This window comes from Condylura cristata, unplaced genomic scaffold (assembly GCF_000260355.1).
Source record: "Condylura cristata isolate star-nosed mole 26May11 unplaced genomic scaffold, ConCri1.0 scaffold00029, whole genome shotgun sequence".
Lineage (NCBI taxonomy): Eukaryota > Metazoa > Chordata > Mammalia > Eulipotyphla > Talpidae > Condylura > Condylura cristata.
Genome location: NW_004567130.1, coordinates 6081206 through 6099722, shown reverse-complemented (window position 1 = coordinate 6099722; position 18517 = coordinate 6081206). Strand labels below are relative to the sequence as shown.

At 50.1% G+C, this 18517-nt stretch overlaps 1 protein-coding gene across 1 annotated transcript in view; it reads right to left on the bottom strand.

The window, feature by feature from the left end:
- The window catches only part of MYO18B (myosin XVIIIB), a 230720-nt gene that overhangs the window by 19624 nt on the left and 192579 nt on the right, over positions 1-18517 (bottom strand). The window contains exons 39-40 of the mRNA XM_004690853.1: positions 8935-9065; positions 388-432 (exon numbers count right to left, since the gene is read on the bottom strand). Coding sequence (XP_004690910.1) covers positions 388-432; positions 8935-9065 — 176 coding nt within the window. The remainder of the gene's footprint in view (positions 1-387; positions 433-8934; positions 9066-18517) is intronic.

The window sequence follows — 18517 nt, the reverse complement described above, 5'->3', positions numbered from 1 at the left end:
GCAGAGTGAGGAGAAAGGAATCTTAGGTGGGAGTCACAGCATGTACCCAGGTACAGAGGCTACAGAAGGGCAGGGCGTGCATGGTGTGGGAAGCAGAAGCCCCCAGGTAGAGAGAGGGGTCAGAAGCACTTGACTAAATGTCTGTCTGGAAGCTGATTCTGAGGGAGCCATTGAAAGTGCTTAAGGACAGTTGCATGACAAATCACAGATGGCTCTCAGTCTAAAAGAAGTGAGACAGCTCAAAATGTTCCCAAGGGCTGGAGGATATAACCATGAAGTCAGGTCTCTTACAGACATTGCTGAGACCTCTCCAAGTGGGTGTGGATGTTCCCTTTGCAGCTGGGATGCAGAGCAGAGTGAGGGGCCTTGACGCCAGTGTGTACTTACATCTCTTTCATGCCACGGCCGCCACTGTCCACTGCAGTCTGGACACTAGGAGGAAGCACAAGAGTCTGTTACCCTACGCCGCCGGAGTAACAGCAACACATAACTGACACAAGACAATCTATTAGTTACAGGTATATGACATGATGTGTATATATTGCAAAATAATCTCTACAATGCAGATGTCTTTCTTTATACCTAGAGGATTTTAAACACCCACCCTCTAGCAACTAACAAATATGCACTACAGTATTATTAACACTAGTCACATTACATAACACTGAGCATTCCACTTCATGACTTATCTTTCGTATCTGGAGGTTTGTACCTTTTACCCCTGCTGGCTCCTTTCACCCACCCTACTTACCCTGGGCAACCACCAATCTGTTCTATGTAGCTACAAGGGTTTTTTTCTTTTTTAAGATTCCACATGCAAATGAATCATCTGGTACCTGTTTTTGTCTCTGTCTGACTGACTTCACTTAGCATAATGACCTCAAGGTCTATCCACATTGCTGCAAATCCGCAAATCACCAAGACTTCCCTCTTTTTCATGGATGAATAACATTCCTGCTGGTGTGTGTGTGTGTGTGTGTGTGTGTGTGTGTTTATCTATTCATCATCCATCAGAGAACATTAAGCTGTTTCCATATCTTGGCTATAATAAACAATGCTACAATACACATGGGGGTGAATCTAGCTTTTCGAGTTAGTGTTTTGTTTCCTTTGGATAAATACGCAGAAGTGGAATTGCTAGATCAGATGGTGCTTCTAGTTTTAGTTTTCTGAGGGAGTTCCATGCAGTTTTCCACTCTAGCTAGACCAATTTACATGCTCACCAACAATGTACTTAAGTGTCGCCTTTCCTCCACATTCTTACCAGCATTTATTTCTTGTCTTTTTGATGTCATTGTAATAGGTGTGAGGTGATTACAGTTTTGATTTTTATTTCCCTGATGATTAATGACATTGAGAAAAAATACAGTCGTTGAAGTTAGACAGATTTCTGACTTCTGCTGTTGCGTGATCTTAGACAACCGGTTGCTGACTTTCTCTGATTCCCCTTACTCCTTTGGCAGGTATGGCTAACAATGGGTCTCTGCTTCCAGAATGTTGAAACAGACTAAGTGAGATAATCTTTGTAAATATCTCAGTGTGTTTCTTAATAAACAGACAATGCTAGTGAAATGGTAACAACCATTACCTCCACTCTCTTTATACAACAAGTACCATCATTTTTAATAGCAACATTCTTGTCAACAAACAAGGCATTTACTTTATGTTCCTTTTGAGTTCCTTTTGTTTTCTTTGGAAAAATACCCAGAAGTGGAATTGCTCTAAAATGAGTTACAGCTATATGGCTGTTCTTCAGGGAGCATCCCTTTATTTTACAAAGATACTTGACACACAATGTCATCTAACCATTCCACCTGTCTCCATTGCAGAGAGGGGAACCTGACTGTTCTTGGGTTGCAAGACATGAATCCCAGGTCTGTGTGAGCTATTGGGCTCACAGAGTGTAACTACCCAGAGTACTGGTTCAGAGAGCCAAATGACAAACCTCAGATTCTAAGTCATCATCTGAATCCTTGTTCCTCAAGTCAGAACCTCCCAGCTTTATTTTCTGCTAGAATTTGGTCAACGCTTACCTTGGAAACTCGGCTGCTTCCTTCATAGAATGCACCTGTGGCTCTCTGGTCCCCACCCTCAAGGACCTGGTACCTTTGGGGCTTCCATTAGCATCTATCTGTCACCACCAGACTGAAGAGTTCTTCATAGGCCGAGCACATATCCTTACTCATCCCGTTAGCCCTAGGGATCACCCAAGGGTGCAGGCCAAACTAGAAGTTCTCTGGCAGTGTTTGGTGAGTCCAATGGAAGAGACCTATAAACTTGAGCCATGGGCCAAGTTCAAACTACAAATTTATTTCTATAAATAAAGTTTTGTTGGAATTCCACCACTCAGTCAGTTACATATTGTCTCTGACTCTATAATAGCATAGGAAGAGCGTTGCATTGGAGACGGTATGTCCCGAAAACTCTAAATTATTTTCCATTTCCAGCCTCCCTCCCTCCAATTTTCTTTTCTTTTTTTAAGATTTATTTATCTATGCATTCAAGAAGTGGGGCATAGATCAGATGTGTGGGGAGTGAGAGGACTCACCAGAGACAGAGTGGGGACAGAATAGGCGGATCCACTGAAATACACTGCTAGAGGGAGCAGCAGGCAAGACAGGAGAGGTCTTCTGCTTCATGCGGGTCAGCTCCCCTGGCTGGGGATCGAACTCATGTCTCAGTGGCTGCAGATAGCTTCATAGTGCTGAGACTTACCCCCCTGTGCCACTAGGGAGGGCCCTATTTATCCTTTTAAAGAAAAGCCTGTTGAATTCTCCAGCCAAACCAAAGCACCTTTTCTTTGGGAATAACTCTGAGAGAAGCAAAATATGACTCCCACTTCACTATCCTAATCCCTTACCCCAATATACTGTGACTTGTGTTCCCTGACATAGTGAAAAGGACTTTGAGATGTGGAGGTTATCCTGATGGTCTAGATGGGTCCAAGTTAGTCATTCCAATCCTTAAAGGCAGAGCACTTCCCTAGGTATGGTCAAAGGGAGAAGTGCCTTTTGAAGAATGGTCAGAGATACAACCTTTCTGGCTTAAATGATGGACATGGCAACAAACCAAGGTGGTCAGTATCCTCTCCAAGCTGTAAAATATGAGGAGATGGGAGGAGATGGTCTCAGAGTCCCCAAGGAACACACTCTGCCGACACCTGGATTTTCAGCACGGTGGGGTGGGGGGGATGCTGGGCTGTGGGATCTCACAGCATCTTCCAGGGTCAGGGTGCAGGGCCCAGGAGTGGGGCTTGGCCCCAGAGCTTCCTCTCCCACTCCACTCTAAAGATGGCTGCCCTCCAGCCTAAGCTAGAAATTTCTATAGGCATTTGCTTTAGGGTAAAAGAGGGGCTCTATTTAAAGGAAAAAATCGGAAACTCACTCACTCTTCCACTATGTGGAGAAAGAGTGGCTGTAAACTCCTGCGTCTCCTGTCCCCGATGAGGAAGACAAGATGAATATGACAACAATGAAGGCGATGACTGTGGGGGGCCTTGACCAGCAAGGCGAGGGGGTAGAGCCCCAGGGACAGCGCGAGGAAGAAGGCAAAAATCGGAGACACGTGCGAGTGCGCTTTATTCTTACAACAGTCATATATATATACTTGAGGACGGCACAGAAGGGACGGGCGGGGGTGGTTGGTCTTGATTGTCTGATGTCTCAAAGGGCAAATGGGGTTGAGGGGAGGGAGCCATCCTCATCTTAAGGGATAAAACCTATCTCAGGCACCAGAACTTACTGAACTCGAAGGGAGGGGGAGTGGGGGAAGGGATTCCGGTGTTCTGTTTTCTCAACCCTAAGTTCCGATCAAGTGTTGTTTTGTGCATAGGAGTCAAGTTCCTGGTCTCGGTCCCGACAGATGACAATGGTTTTAAGCTGTTGAGAGGGCAAGCAGGCGCCCGGAAGGGCAAATGACTGTCCACTTGGCTGGGCAGCCAGGACTAGAAACCTGTCTCCTGACACATGGCCACAGTGATTTGCCTTTTTTTTTTTTTTTTAACCTCATGTTGGATCATGTGGCTTTTCAAAAGGAAAGGGTGCCGGGCATGTGTGGGCAGGGGATTGCTGATGAACAAGGTCTTCTGCTATGTTCCTTTAGGGTGAATCTGTGCTAGACAACTTCAGCCTAAATGCAAACACTGCCTGGGCATAACACACAGATGTACCCTCCCCGCCACCCCCCCCATCACAGTGACAGATACAAGTTCAACAGAATGACAGGTGAATTACTCAGCAGAGAACAAAGCTCTGACAAAGAAAGAAGGGAGGGAGGGATGTGTTTGACAGGATAGAAGAACTTCATCACTAGAAGTATGGCTGACGGGGTCAACGTGGAAATCAAAGCACGCTCCCCTCACTGTGCAAGCTGGGCCAGCTTCTTCACTTCTCTATGCTCCAGTTTCTTCAGCGTTACTATATGGTACCAACCTCAGAAAGTTGTGTGAGAACAGTGCAGGCAAGTCAGTGTGGCCTGGCAGCAAGTCCTTGGGAAAGAGTGCCTAGTGTTGCAGTTATCCTGGCTAAAGTACCATGGGCCTGCTCTCATGAGCACCACCAGCTGGCTGTCCCAGGTTTCCAAGCGAGACATGTGCTCAGAAATCCTTATGGCATCCATGCCACCATTTCATAAGCACGAGGGCCCTGCATCATACTTTGATGAGGCATCACCATGCATAGAATAATGGAGAAATGCTTCAAGCAATTTCGCCAAGCCTGGGGCAGCTAGTTACTCAAGCGGAGAGGAAAATGAGAAGGTGCCAGAGTTGGAGGGAAAGGGATGTGGGCAGATTCAAAGTCTACCCTTTTATGTAGTAGAAGCTTCTTAGTCTGGCCACAGCCTGGGCCCACTAATGAATAGAATCATCAGATGAGGCCCTGAATGCAGCTGCAGCCTTTGGTCAAATGCAGCTTTAACTTGTCCGAATGTAGCTAATTTTAGCCAAGTTAAAAGGAGGTACGATGGGAAATGCGCGCAGCGCTAGATGAGTCCTTTCCAGAACATTCATCTCAGATTGGGCCAGCTGGAATGGATACAGCCTCAGCTGACCCAAGAGTCAGAGGCCATCCACTGGCCTCCCCACACTGCCCCCTCGCTCCCCTGAGGCCAGGCGAGAGAAAGCCACAGGCCCTGAGCCAGAAATAGATGGGGCTGTCTGTCAGCGGACACTACCCTCCCTCCATGAGTAATGAGCATGCTCCGGGCCCGGGGGAGCAGCTTAAAGCGCTTCGCTATTAATCTACGAAGGCTGACGCTACAGTGGAAGACACGAGGCAGGGCCGTGCAGGACGGCGTGAGTTTAAATGTGGCCGTGCAGACCACCTGGCTTTCTGAGCACGTAGCTACGTTTCCAGCCTGGAAGGCCTGTTACACTCAGATCTAATTCCCAACATGAGGAAATGTGACTTTTCATAATTTGAACAAGTCTCTCAAAGAACCTCACCTCCAGCTGAAGCACCATTCTCTCTCTCCGTTTTCCTCTCTCTCTCTCCTGGGGTGGGTTTGAATCCTAATTGAGAGCTCAGTTTGGAGAAGAACCCGAGAACCAATCCCTCAGGCTTCAATCTAAGCCTCTTACCCCAAGAGATGAGACAATTAAGAGGGGGGTGCGGTGTGGCGCTGCCAGAGTGGAGAGCAGGCTGAGCCGGGGGCAGGAGCCAGGCTGCTCTGGACAGAAACTCGACACCCTAACAAGGTGTGGATTTTTCTTTGTATGGCTGGTAACCAGTTTCATTGCACGGTACTGAGAGAACACGGATGGTACAATACTGATTCCTTGAACTATGTTGAGATTTCTTTGTGGGCATTTTATCCCCAGTCTCGTGCCATCTGAAGCTATTGGTGAAATCTGTGCTGCTTGTACATTTCAAATCTAAGTTAAAAGACAACTAGTTATGAGCAAGGTCTGCTGAGAATCAGGAACTGCCTCCTGGGAGCCACTGCAGGGTCAGGGCAGGCTCTGAGGGCTTGTAGCGCAGGCCCGTGGATGGGCACTTGGTTCCGTGCATTGCTGCCATGGTCTTGCCATGCTGAATAATATTTCAATGTGAGGTCTCATACGTGCATATCACAGTGGACCCACAAATTATGGATTCGATTCTGCCTGAGGTTCTGGGGGCTGGCTTCTGTGGCCATTTCAAAAGTGGAAGAAAAGTGGGAGAAAGGGAAGGAAGGAGAGGAGAGCAGGGGGTGGAGGAGAAGGCAAGGAGAGCCTCTCCCTCCCCTTCCCAGCACTGCCCCTCACGTCCTGGGACAGCCTCCTGCCCTCGCTTTCTGCACAGCTGCCCCAGGCTGTCCCATCCGGGTCTCAGCTCAAATGCCCTCCTCTCCCCGAGGCCTGCCTACCGACCCTGCAGGTCATCATGGCTTCATCCTCTGCCATCAGGACGCCAACTGTATTCCAGGTTCTTGTTGATCAGTTTGCACCCTTTTTCATTCTTTCTCTCAAGTTCCAAGATGGCAAGGAATAGACTGTTGCTCTTCTGCCTCTCTATTCTTCAGTAACTCAACAGGATGCTAACTCTGCCTTAGCTCAGCCAAGTTACTTAGTCTCTCTTCATCTACAGGATGAAGAATCATGATAACAAGAGGCAAGTGGGCAAGCCCAAACTCCTAGCACGATGTCTAGGGTGGAGCTGATGACAGGTAAGAGTTGAATGAATGAGTGAGTGGATGAATGAAGCTGATGACTGCTGAGCCCCAACGAGAACAAGATCTGGTGCCAGAGAGTCATCTGCTTTCACTCATTTCTCCATGTTAACCCACCTTACAGATGGAGAGACTGAGGCTCAGTGAGGTTGAATAATTTGCCAGAGAGCAGACTTGTAGAAATGCAGACCACACGCCTCCCCTGTGGCCCCCATGGCTCGCTGCAATAACCCATATGTGCAGCGTGGGCTTTCCAAGCCCAGCACACCTCTTCCATATACCTGCTGTGCTAGGGTCACGCCACACCTCACCGTGAAATGCAGGTGAGATCCCTCCCACCTTTAGGAACTGTGGGTCAGGCACTGTGTGAAAGCTAGAGAACACACAGGAGCCCAGCTGGAGGAAAAGTGATGGCCCCAAAGATGGGAGACTGTGGAGATGGGGTTCAGAAAACTGGGGTTCAGCTCAGATGCTTGTAGACCTAGGGGGCTGGAGCTCTGAACAGCCGAATCAGAAGTGGGAGGTGGGGGGTTAAGCAGAGAGGCTCATGGCCCAGAGTAGGGACAGGTCAAAGAAACTCCTATTAGGATGAGGGGGCAGGGTCCCCCAAGGCCCAAGAGGACCCCTCGTAAGCAGACAGTAGACTCATTTGGGGTGAAATAACTAAGATGGGCGGCTGTTAACTCCCATTATGGTGAATACAAACATTCTAGCGTTTCTCTTCACAGGAAAGCGAGCCCAGCAGCAAGTGGCTTACGAGGATGGAGCAAGTCCTGACTGGACACGGAGAAGACGTGGGGGGTGAGGGCAGGTGCGAGAGCCAGCTGTCCTCCTGCGTGAACATTTCATGGGGGTGTCTGCAGTGAGGGGTCTCCGAGCGGCCCTGCCCAGTCCAGGGTGGCATTGGGAGAGGCTGTGCCCACGTCCTGAAGTCCGTGCAGGACTCCCACAAACAAAATCCTAGCGAGGGCTCAGAGCTGGGGAGGCATGCGTGACTATCGCAGACGTTTTAGAAAATAAGGAAACAAAACCTTAGGTCACCTGGATCACCAACCCATGGCCTGAGCAGCGCTCTGCTGCCCCACCTCTTTCCTTGGCTCGGTGGGCAGCTCTGGTGGACAGCCAGTTCCTCCGGCTGGACCACATAGAAATGGCAGCTCTATGTCCCTCGCCATGCTTGTCATGCCCACACCTCCCACTGGCCAGCAGCTGACCCCTGCTGACCTCAGTAAGAGGAATCTGAGGGGCAAAGGTCAGAGGGGCAATGCATGCCCCGGCTTCCTGACTCCAGGAGCGATGAGGAGCCTCGGCGGGGGGATCTCCGCGCCCTGCCGTCTGGTATTCAAGGGTGCTGACTATAGCACAAACCATTCCCCACAGGGTGACGACAGCTGGGGAGGGGCTTGCTGGCCCAGGAGAGAGCGCCCGCTCAGCTCCCTGATCCTGACCAAAGCTAGGGAAGAAAACGTCTGCCCCAGGTGTCCAGTTCCAGTTGTCCAGGCCCAGGTGTCCAGGCCCGCTGGGCACAGAGCGGCTGCAGCAAGATGGGCAGCGGCAACCCCCATGGAAGTAACAGGCTGAGGCCAGGGGGCTGCTCTGGGGACCAGGTGCTACGGCCACTGCAGGGTGCAGCCTGGGCTGGCGTGCCCAGCTGGGGCACCTCAGACTCCGTCCAGCCGAACAGCCTGCCTCGGCCTAGGCAGCGGCTTGTCTTGTGAGGAAGGAGAGAAGCCCTCTAAGTGCTCTGCCAATCCCCAGTGGCCTCCTGCACCCTTGAATCAGCTGCTACTGTCCTGTGCCAACACAGCTACGTTCTTACATTGCGTCCTGTCCTGGGCACTGGCTCAGCCATCCATGTCCTGTTTGACCTTCGCTCACCACCTTCCGGCTAGGTGGTGGGCTGACCACCCCAGACTTCCAGGATAAAAGCGGTCAAATCTTACTCAGCAGCATCAGACCTCCTCTACAGATGAGTCAGGCCCGTGCCGGACATACACCTTGCCGGAGACCACATACTGGGTCCACTTGAATCTACTGACCCGGGTGGATTCCCCAAAGGCAGGCACCTCGGTGGGTAGCACGGAGCCATGAACACCAACCAGTAGCATCCTGTCTCTCCTCGCTAAGCCAGCCCACTCTCCCTCCCACCCCTTGCCCCCACAGATGAAACTCCAGATCTCCCAGCTCAAGAGTGGGAGCTCTGATCACAAAGACCACAGCACCCAGTCTCCCCGTGTGCAGCACCCTGCTGCGGCTCCCAGCCCCACCTGGCTCCTCGCAGCTTACCTCTCTGTGTCGCTGTCGCCAGACGCCACCTCTTCCAAGGCTGCCTGCAGGTCGGCAATCCGCCGGATGGAAGTCTCCAGGTCTGTCTGGAGGGTCTGTCTCACCGCTGCGAGCTCTTCCACGTACTTCTCCTGGAGACAGAGACAACAGTGCCTGTTGGCATTGGACAAGAACCCTCACTGACCTCTGGGAGGGACATGCCTGGGCTGAGCCGAACTAGTTCATTAAGCCCCCTGACATGGTTGGTGCCCCGTGAGAGGTGAGCTCTGTGGCTGGGACTACTGGGACCTCAGAGAAGCTCTGAAGTTACAGGGGAAATGGTTTGGGAGGCTCCAGGTCAAGCCACACCAGGCGTGCTGAACCCAGAAGGCCCAACCCGGCTTGCTAACTGCAATGCCAGGCTACCAGTGCCCAGTGGGCCCCGAGGACTCCAGGGCTGGGGGGTGAATGCACACACTGGCAAGGCTTCCCAGGCACTCAGGCCGGTGGTTCTGGAGGCTCAGTCTGTGCCCCGGGGGCGGGGGCGGGGGCGCAGGAGAACAGAAGGGCTTCCTTTCAGCTCCAACAGCTACTCTCCACCTTCCCATCCTCAAAGGCAGGAAAGGCAAAGTTAACAAACGCAAACAAGGTGGCTTTGTCGAGCACTTTCTGTGTCCGGTGCTGAGGGACTGTGCTGGCTCAGAGCATGCCTCGCAGCCTGGCACATGGATGGCTCTTCCTGCTCCCATTTCACAGATGAGCGGCCTGGGGGCGTGAAGGTCTAACGGAGTCACTGCAGCTCACGCTGGTGCATCTGCCTCTCTCATGTACGCCCTGCTCTCTCTGACATGGCCCTGGTCAGATTTTGTCCAGACTCTGGAAAATCTCTGGATTCCATGTGCAAGATATTTTACACCCACCCCGAATACAATGACTGTTAACAGAGGGTAGGTGTCCTCAGGGGACACTGGCTTGGGGTTGCTGCCAGTCTCTTGGGGTGCTGCTCAGCAGCCCACAGTGTACAGGACGAGAATCACCCAGCCCCAAGGTCAACTGCGCCCTCTCTGAAAAGCCCTGGGGTGAGCCTGGAATCCCATCCCTGGGGACAGATCCTACCAGGAATAAATCAAAAGGCACAACAGGGCTGTGATCTGAGGATGCTTTCAGCGGTGCCATTAGTGACACCAAGAGGCTGAAAGCCGCCTCATCGCCCAACGACTGGGAATGGCAGGAAGTCACAGCGTGTCTCCGGGATGCCACCGGGCAAACATTAACATCAGAAATAAGGATTGTGGCCGCGTGGAAAGCTTCTGTGAATAATGTTAAGCAAACGGAAAAGAACCGAGAAGTACCATGGCTGCATCTACATGCAAGCACTACACGTGGGCTTGGAAAAGCACTGGGAGCGTCGGGACTGCGCACGGGTGGGGCTTGAGGGGGGTTGTGGGCTTTTTTTAAAGTTGTTTGAATTATGTAAATTTTATGTTTCGACTGTAGTTTTCAGGAACACACACACATCAACAAGTGAGCGTGTGGAGAGCTGAAAATATAAGGACTTGGGTTAGATCTAAGTGAAGTTCGCAGCTGTCTACTTCACTCACTAGCTGTGAACCTAGAACTGCTCTCTGATAACATTTTTCTTTAGTTTGCTGGTGAGAAAAGACCCTCAGGGCAGAAAGGAGCAGAGCCTGGACTTGAGCCCTGGTCCATCCTGCCCCAGTGCAGTGATCTTCTGGGGCTCTCTGTGTACAGCCCTGAGGTGGTCAGTGCAGACCAGGGCTGCTGCCCACAGCATGTCCATTCACACTGTTGTAAGTCTCTACCTGTCGACTGATTTTGAGTCTTTTCCAATTTTAAAAAGACAGAGCGGCAAGCAGGGCCAGGTGGAGCCGGAGAGGCGGGCGGTGTGTGAGGGGCCAGTGGCAAGGGCGAGCTGACTGAAGCCGCCAGCTGTGGACATCTGTCCTGGGGCTGACAAGGGGCCCTGAGCAGGAGGCCGAGGACTGTCAGGAACTTCCGTATAAATGACTGTGGGATGCCAAGAGGGCTGCTTGCCCCAGGCTGCCAGCAGGGCAGCTCGTACACAGCCCCCCAAAATGGCTGGGTATAAAATCCCAGCAGCTTCCGGGAGCCTCTGCCCCAGCCCAGCTCCTTCCTAGTGCCTCTGGGAATCGGCCACCTTGTCTCTCAGGATGAGGCACACGTGTCTTTGGAAGACATGGAGGTTTTTCCTCAGAGCCATTCTAGGCATGTGGGGAAGCCCTGAGGCTTTCGAAATGACCTGGGAGACCTCAAAGTTGAGATGGAGACCCAGGTCTTGGGTTCCCTGGGGAAGAGATCTCTAGGCCACCTGCCGCGAGGGAGGAAGAGCACAGACGTCTCCACTTAGTTCACTGGAGCAGCACTGAGCAGATGACGGGGCTGTTTGCCTGGGGCCATGCTGTGCAGAGGGAAGTTGGGCCCCAAATCAGCCTCTGGGGGCCTGCTGGTGGGCAGAGAGCAGGCACGGTGGGCACTGTGTCGTAGGGCTGAGTGGCTGGGCTAAGCTGCTAGGCAGGCCAAATGGGGACCAAGATGGTCAAACCCACAATACACGAAAGCTGGTGTCTAGATGCCCAGGGTCAAATCCCAGCCCTACCACTCACTGGCTGTGTGGTCGTCAGCAAATTACACAACTTCTCTGAGTCCCATGGGTAAAATGCGTGGCTTAGTGGCCTCCCCGCACAGAGTTGTCGTGAGGACTGAGTGGGCTGGGCAGAAAGGAAAGGGTTCAGCAATGGTACAGCGCAATTGGTTAATTCTCTGAGGAGGGAAGGAGCACCGGACAGTTGTCCCCAAGGGGAGGTTTGTCAAGGTGACAAAGAGAAAAAGGAGATTGGGATGCGGGACCCTCATCCAAAACCTTTTCACTATCCTTCAGGGGAAAGAGCTGGCTGTACATCAAGGCAGCAGAGGCCTGAGTTGGCTAGACAGAGCGAGGAGAGTTGGGAGCAAGAAAACCATGGAGAGAAGAGGGGACGTGGGCCCAGGACTGGGTTCAGGGGGACTGCCACATGCACCACCCCGGCCCCCAGCCTTCACCACGGGCCTGGGCTCTCCATACCCCATCTTCCACCTGCCAGGGGAGTCACATCAGGCTCCATGGGAACACCCTAAGGAGACAATTTAGAAAATGTAGAGTCTTGTGTAATCAGCAATCAGCAAACCTTTCCTGCTTCAACTTGAAAACCAAATCGAGCCTGCTGATTGCAGAGACCAAGTCATTAGGCAAAATGGATGCGGTGCCCCAAACAGTCTCCCTGGGGCAGACAAAACAAGGTTCCAGCCAGAGACTGCTCAAGAGACATGGAGGGGCACCCCAGAGGGGCACACACAGGACAAGGAGGCATGAGGGACATGTTTCACCTCGGGACAGGGTGGCATGCTTCCTCCCACCCTCCAAGGTCTAGGAAGTGGGCCACAGTGACATCAAGGCGAAGGAGGCTGTGTGGGGCCCACTGTGAGCCTGGTTCTTTCTGTTACGATCTCTCTCTGGAGATCTGGAACATGGAGAAGCTGGGCAGAATGTCAGGAAGTAGACCTACTAGATTACAGGAGGCGTGCAGCAAAAGCTGACTAATAAATAGGTCATACATCAATATTAAATGTAGCTTCAGTGTAAAGGTGCATACATTGCAATGCCCTACAACCTATACTGATATACACATATTTCAGTATGTAACTTCATAGTTCAGTCATTCAATAAACATTTAGTGAGCACCTACTATGTGCCAACACTGACCTAGGCACAATGATACAGATAGATGATATCCCAACTTCCACAGACAGAGCTTACACTCTTGCAGTTACTTCATCGGTTGGTGTCTTGCTGGTGTCTGAAGCACAGCAGGTACTCGACATGGGGTTGAGTGAATGGTGCTCTTACATGGTCATAAGTGACGAAGGAAGGGTGTGGCTATTACGTGCACTTGGGAACACACACACACCCTCCATACAGAGATAAATAGACGTGTTGTATGAGAGCTTGCTGGTCTCCCCAGTTACCCTTAAGAGAATCATGAACCCTTGTTAAACTCCCAAGCTACGCCCCCTGAGCATGAAAACAGTCTTGGCAGAGTGGGAAACTGTTCATGTGATAATTAGGGGATACCACTAAGCTTATCTCCTGTTCTGATGTTTAATTAAAGGCTAATATTTAATACCTTTGTTTTCTCTGCCCAGGGCATCTTAATCTTCAGAGGGCCCTATTCCGTAAACAAACGCACAGGACAATCCTTGTCATTTCTGGTTTCTGGAGGTTGTTCTCTGACTTTCCAAGGTGCCCTCCAAGACTTCCCAAAGTTTATTTCACATAGTTCACATTATAGATCACACTATTTGGAAACAACCCCTCCTGCCCAAAAAAAAATGATCTATAAAAATTCATCTTATTATTTTCTTCTGATGCAGTAAAGATAAATAGGAAGTTCATATTACATATCCCGGTGCTTAAAAAATATGTATACATACATGCTATTTTATGGACATGTGTATATACATGGGTAATACATATACAAATATTCCCAGCTTGACACAAAGCACATACTTGTTGCATTAATTAATAAATAATAAATCTCCTACATGGACTCCCACTCTGCCAAATGTTTGAAATGCCTTCCCTCACATTTATAAGCACTCAGGGTCCAATCTGTATGATGTATGATATAAATACAGTAACTTAAGAATATTAAAAAGCAACAGCAGAGTATTATCTCTGTGTGTTGAGATAGCAGGTGATTTTTAGATTTCCCTTTTTATACTTTTAAAGATTTTCTGTGAAGAATAGGAATTACTTTTATTATCAGAAAGTTAAAAATACACATGCTTTTTCTCCTTTGACATTGTAGGAAGGAGTCAGCCCGCTGAGGGACCCGCTTGATGCATCCTAGGCAGCCTCTGCAGCCTCGACTCCCATTTCATGAGGAGCAGGCTGAGCCACAGAGAGGTTGAGCCACTTGCCCAGAAAGGTGAAGTCAGGACATGACTTAAGAGTTGGGCTCAGGGCTCCAGATCTTGGCCCACAGCTCTTTCCCCCACTTTGCTCCCCCCAAAGGGTGCCTGCATCCCCAGAAAGAAAGTTTATGAGGAACTGTGATTGTTCCAACTCATCCACTTCCCTGGGAAAAATGAGGTTGCAGGGGATGAGCAAAGCCCTGTGAGCTGCACCCCGGCCATAATATTAGTAGGAAGTGTTCAGTCTCATTTTGGAAAAAGTTGGGGTGCTCAAAAGAAAACTAGTAAGTATGCATCAAATTCTCTTATTTCAGACAAGAAAAAGAGCCCAACCTTCAATAGAAAGAAGGTCTGAGGAGAAGGTGGTTACCACTATCCACTTTCTTCATAATCATGCTGGAAACTGTTGTATTTTTATGATTGGTAGCATCCACAGAGGGACACATTCCAAGTTAAACAGCTGGAAAGTGACATGGATTCAAGCAGTCTGCCTGTTTCCAAAGGGTTAATAAGCAGCCAGGGGGCCCTCCCTGGTGGCACAGCGGGCTAAAGCACAGTACTAGAAAGCTAAAGCACCTGTGCATGAGTTTGATCCCCGCTGGTCCGGAGGTGACCACATGGCGCGGCAGACCTCTCCTGACCCGCCCGCTGCTCCCCTCAGCAGTGTACTTCATCGATCTGCCTGTTCTACTCCCCACTGTCTCTGGTGAATCCTCTCACCACCCCTGCACCTCTGGCCTGTATCCCAGTTCTGTATGAACAAATAAATGAATCTTTAAAAAAATAATAAGTAGCCAGCTATGCCGCCCAGTCTTCTTGACCAGTGTTAGGCATGTCCAATTGATCACTGCACAGACCTAGGCAATCTGTGGCCAGTGTCCCTTTTCTGAACCACAGAGCTAGGTGCTTTATCCCTGTAAGGCCTTGTGCTCTATCTACCAGCATCAACCAGAACCCCTGACTTTACCAAGTTTTAAATGCTTTCAGCCCTGGGCTTCCCTGGTAGCCTTGGGCTTAAGGCTCAGTGCTATCATCACTACAGCCTGAGTTCAAGCCTCAGCAGGAAGCTGACCCGCATGGCAGGGCAGACCTCTCCTGTCTCCCCAGAGCTCCCCTCAGTGGTGTATTTCAGTCACTCTGCCTGTTTTGCTTCCCTCCCTTCCTCTGGTGAATCCTCTTACCCCCCGCCAACACCTCTGGCCTGTCCCCCATTTCTATACAAAAATAAGTAAGTGCTTTCAACCCTCCTACAAATGTCTCCCGAATCCTCCAAGAAGACACTTATATTAGTTGGCTGTTTGTTTTTTGGAGGGAGACATGGCAAGGAGGGGAGATGCAAAGTCCTAACAGTGTGGAAACAGCCAGAGAAACAGTGGCTTTAGAAGCAGATGAATGAGAAGCACCTATGTGAATTCTGAAGAGTGACTGGTACTTTTCTTACTTTTCTTATCTGTTAAGATGATACCATTATTTCCTGACAAAAGGGTGCTGCCAGAAATAAATGAATGCAAAACTACATCTATCTGGAGTACCTGGTACAATGGCACATGCCTGATACAGAACAAATGTTCCCATTTGCTTCTCAGACTCCAAAAATATGATACCTGCGGGTATGGAGAGCCTCTTTTTTTCCCCCCAGAAAGTAAAGCCTAAAAACCTAATGCTATTTTGTTGAAGCTGGAGGATATGATATAATGCCTCAAAGGAGCATGTATCAGTCAGGAAAATAGAAACTGCTCCAGATCATTCAACCAAAAGAATTTAATACAGGGAAATGGTTGTCTGGGTGATGGAAAATGTGAGACGCCAGGAACGATTAGTAACAGTAAGAAGGCTCTGCCAGCGAGGGCTGTGGGGAGCTGAAGAAGCTGGGCCACCCGGAGTGAGGCCCCTCAGCAGAGTGGCCTGATGGTGGGCTGCTTCACGGAGGCTGAGCTCCTGCTGGGCTTGGCACTGGAGAGGTGCACGGGTCTCTCAGCTGGCATCCCTGTCCTTCGCTGGCTGCAGCCGCAAGAAAGCAAGCTTGGAAATGCAGTTTCCTGCGATTTAGAGCAGAGCAGAGGCAGGAATGCACTGAGAGAAAACAGGAGATGTACTGGTGCAGCGCACAAAAGCTCAATACAGGTTCCATCATTAAAGAAAGACAAGCGGACTTCAGTCTGTAAAAGTTTACAGAACACTTGGCAAGACTTGCACAACTTTCTAGAGGTGTGTATCAGGGCTATATTCGAACTATATTCGAACTCCAAAATTATGAACTTCAGTTGTCGTGGGATCAATTTCCGGATTACAAGTCTCTTGTCTCTGTTAGTTATGGCTATATAACAAATTCTTCATCAATTTTGAAATCTCAAATATTATTTACCATCGTTATGGTTTTCTGTGGGTTAGATTGAGGATTGGCTTATCTGGGTGATTCTGGCCCAGAGTCTGTGGGGTTATGACTAACAGCTCCCAAAGATGTCCGCACCCTAAGCACAACAGAAGGGGCTATGTTCACCTAAATTAGGAAGGATTTTGGCCTCTCTGGCCTGTGCCCCAGCTCAGGCTGCATGAATGAAGAAATCTTAACAAAAAAAAAAAAAAAAAAAAAAAGAGAGAGAGAGAAGGATTTACAAGTGTGATGAAATCAAGGATCTTAAGGTGGGGAGATCATCCCGGATTATCTGGGTAGGTGCTAAAATGTAGTCAGAAGGGTCATGATAAGAGAATTAAGTAGGAAACAGAGAAAGCAGTTATGGGTGATGGAGTCAGAGACAAGAACTTCTGACCTCCAGAAGCTGCAAGGCGCATAGGCAGTGGGCAGTGCCTGGTGTCTCCAGAAGGAACCAGCCCTGCTTATACTTTGATTTCAACCCCTGTGACTCACTGGAACTCTCACTATATAGTTATCTAACTGCTAGAAAATATATTTAGTATTTTTTAATTTATTTATGCATACAAAAACTGGGGTGTAGGCCAGAGGTGTGTGTTGGGGGTGGGGGGGGTTGAGAAGATTCGCCAGAGACAGAGTGAGGAGCAGAACAGGCAGTTTGATTAAAGCACACTGCTGAGGGGGGCACCAGGCGAGAAAGGAGAGGCCTGTGGGTCAGCTTCCTGGCCAGGGATGGACTCAGGCTGCAATAGCTGTAGGTAGCTTCATAGTGCTGAGAGTTTAACCCTTGTGCCACCAGGGAGGCCCCAGAATAAACTGTTATTTTAAGCTCCTACTTTTGTACTAAGTTGTTGCAACAACAGGAAATGTATACAGGCTCTGTCATGAGGTTCTTGTCCAGGGGCTGGTCAAGACTCAGGCTGCCCCAAGGCTTGACGGACACCTGAGGGTCCATTCCAAGAGGTTCACTCATGTGGCAGAGGCTGGAGGCATGGCAGAGGCTGGAGGCCCGAGCTCCTTGCCACCAAGGCCTCATAGGCCTTGTGAGTGTCCTCTTGACATGGTGAGGGGCTGATCCAGCATAAGAGACCCCAAGTAGAGTTTTTTTTTTATATCTCTCTCTTTTTTTTTTATCCAAGTGCCTTTTCTAACCAAGCTTCAGAAGTGGCATGTATATCCTCATTTCCTCAGACTCTACTAGCCACACAAACAACTCTGATACCACCCTGCTGTCAACTCTGAGACGTTGACAACAGGGTGTGAACGCCAGAGGGGGGCGCCCCTCACAACCACACAACACCGAAATTTGGTCACGGTTATGTCTATAAAGCTCTCAAACTAACTGATGCCCCCACCCACAAAGAAAAACCTTGGCCATCCTGGAATTCTTCTCATTCTAGAAACACATGTGCTAATAGGTTGAGTGGAAACCACCTGCCCCAAGGAAAAGGTACATTGAAGTTCTGTAACAGTCCTTCATGAAAGTCTGTCCAGAGGGAATCAATGAATGATGACACCAATAGAGTGGTTTCCTTCAAGAGCGGGGAGACCGAGACACGGAGACTGCCATCATGGAGGGAGACGAAGACCTGGGTGAAGAGGCACAGGGAGAGCCACATGTGGACAGATGGTGCAGGGCTGCTGGCGGCTGAGGAACAGCCATTGAGAAGCTCCAGAGCGGCGTGAGGGCAGCTCTGGCCCAGGCCTCGAGATGCAGCGATCTCTGCCACCCCTCAGGCCCAGGCTCGGCCTCCAGAGCTGACAAATGCAATGCGTCCCTGTGCTACCAGACACCCAGTCGGTGGCACTGGGTGACAGCAACCCCGAGGTCAGTGGAGCTCCACATGCTCTTTCTCTCCTGTTTTCAACACCACAGCTTTTCTGGGTCTAGCAGAAATCACTACAGCGAATTCAGAAAATAATGAGAGTAGTCAAAAAAGCCAAAACAGTAACATTGCCCTGAAATGTGTTTCTTGGAGACCACCGTTCAGACTATGCTGGTGTATGTCCGTTCTGTGTTGACTCCTGCATGTGGGTGTAGCAGATGCACGTGTGGGAAGCACATTCAGGTCAAAGCTTTATGTCCAAGGCGAAGTGGAGTTAGCTATGCAGACCCACAGGGAACCCCAGAACTGCCCCCGCTCCCCACTCCTCAGCTTGGCCTGCCGGGATTCTGCAAGATCTCAACAGAAGCCCCAGTATTTCAAGGCAGAAGAGGGGGACTCCAGGTACCTGCTT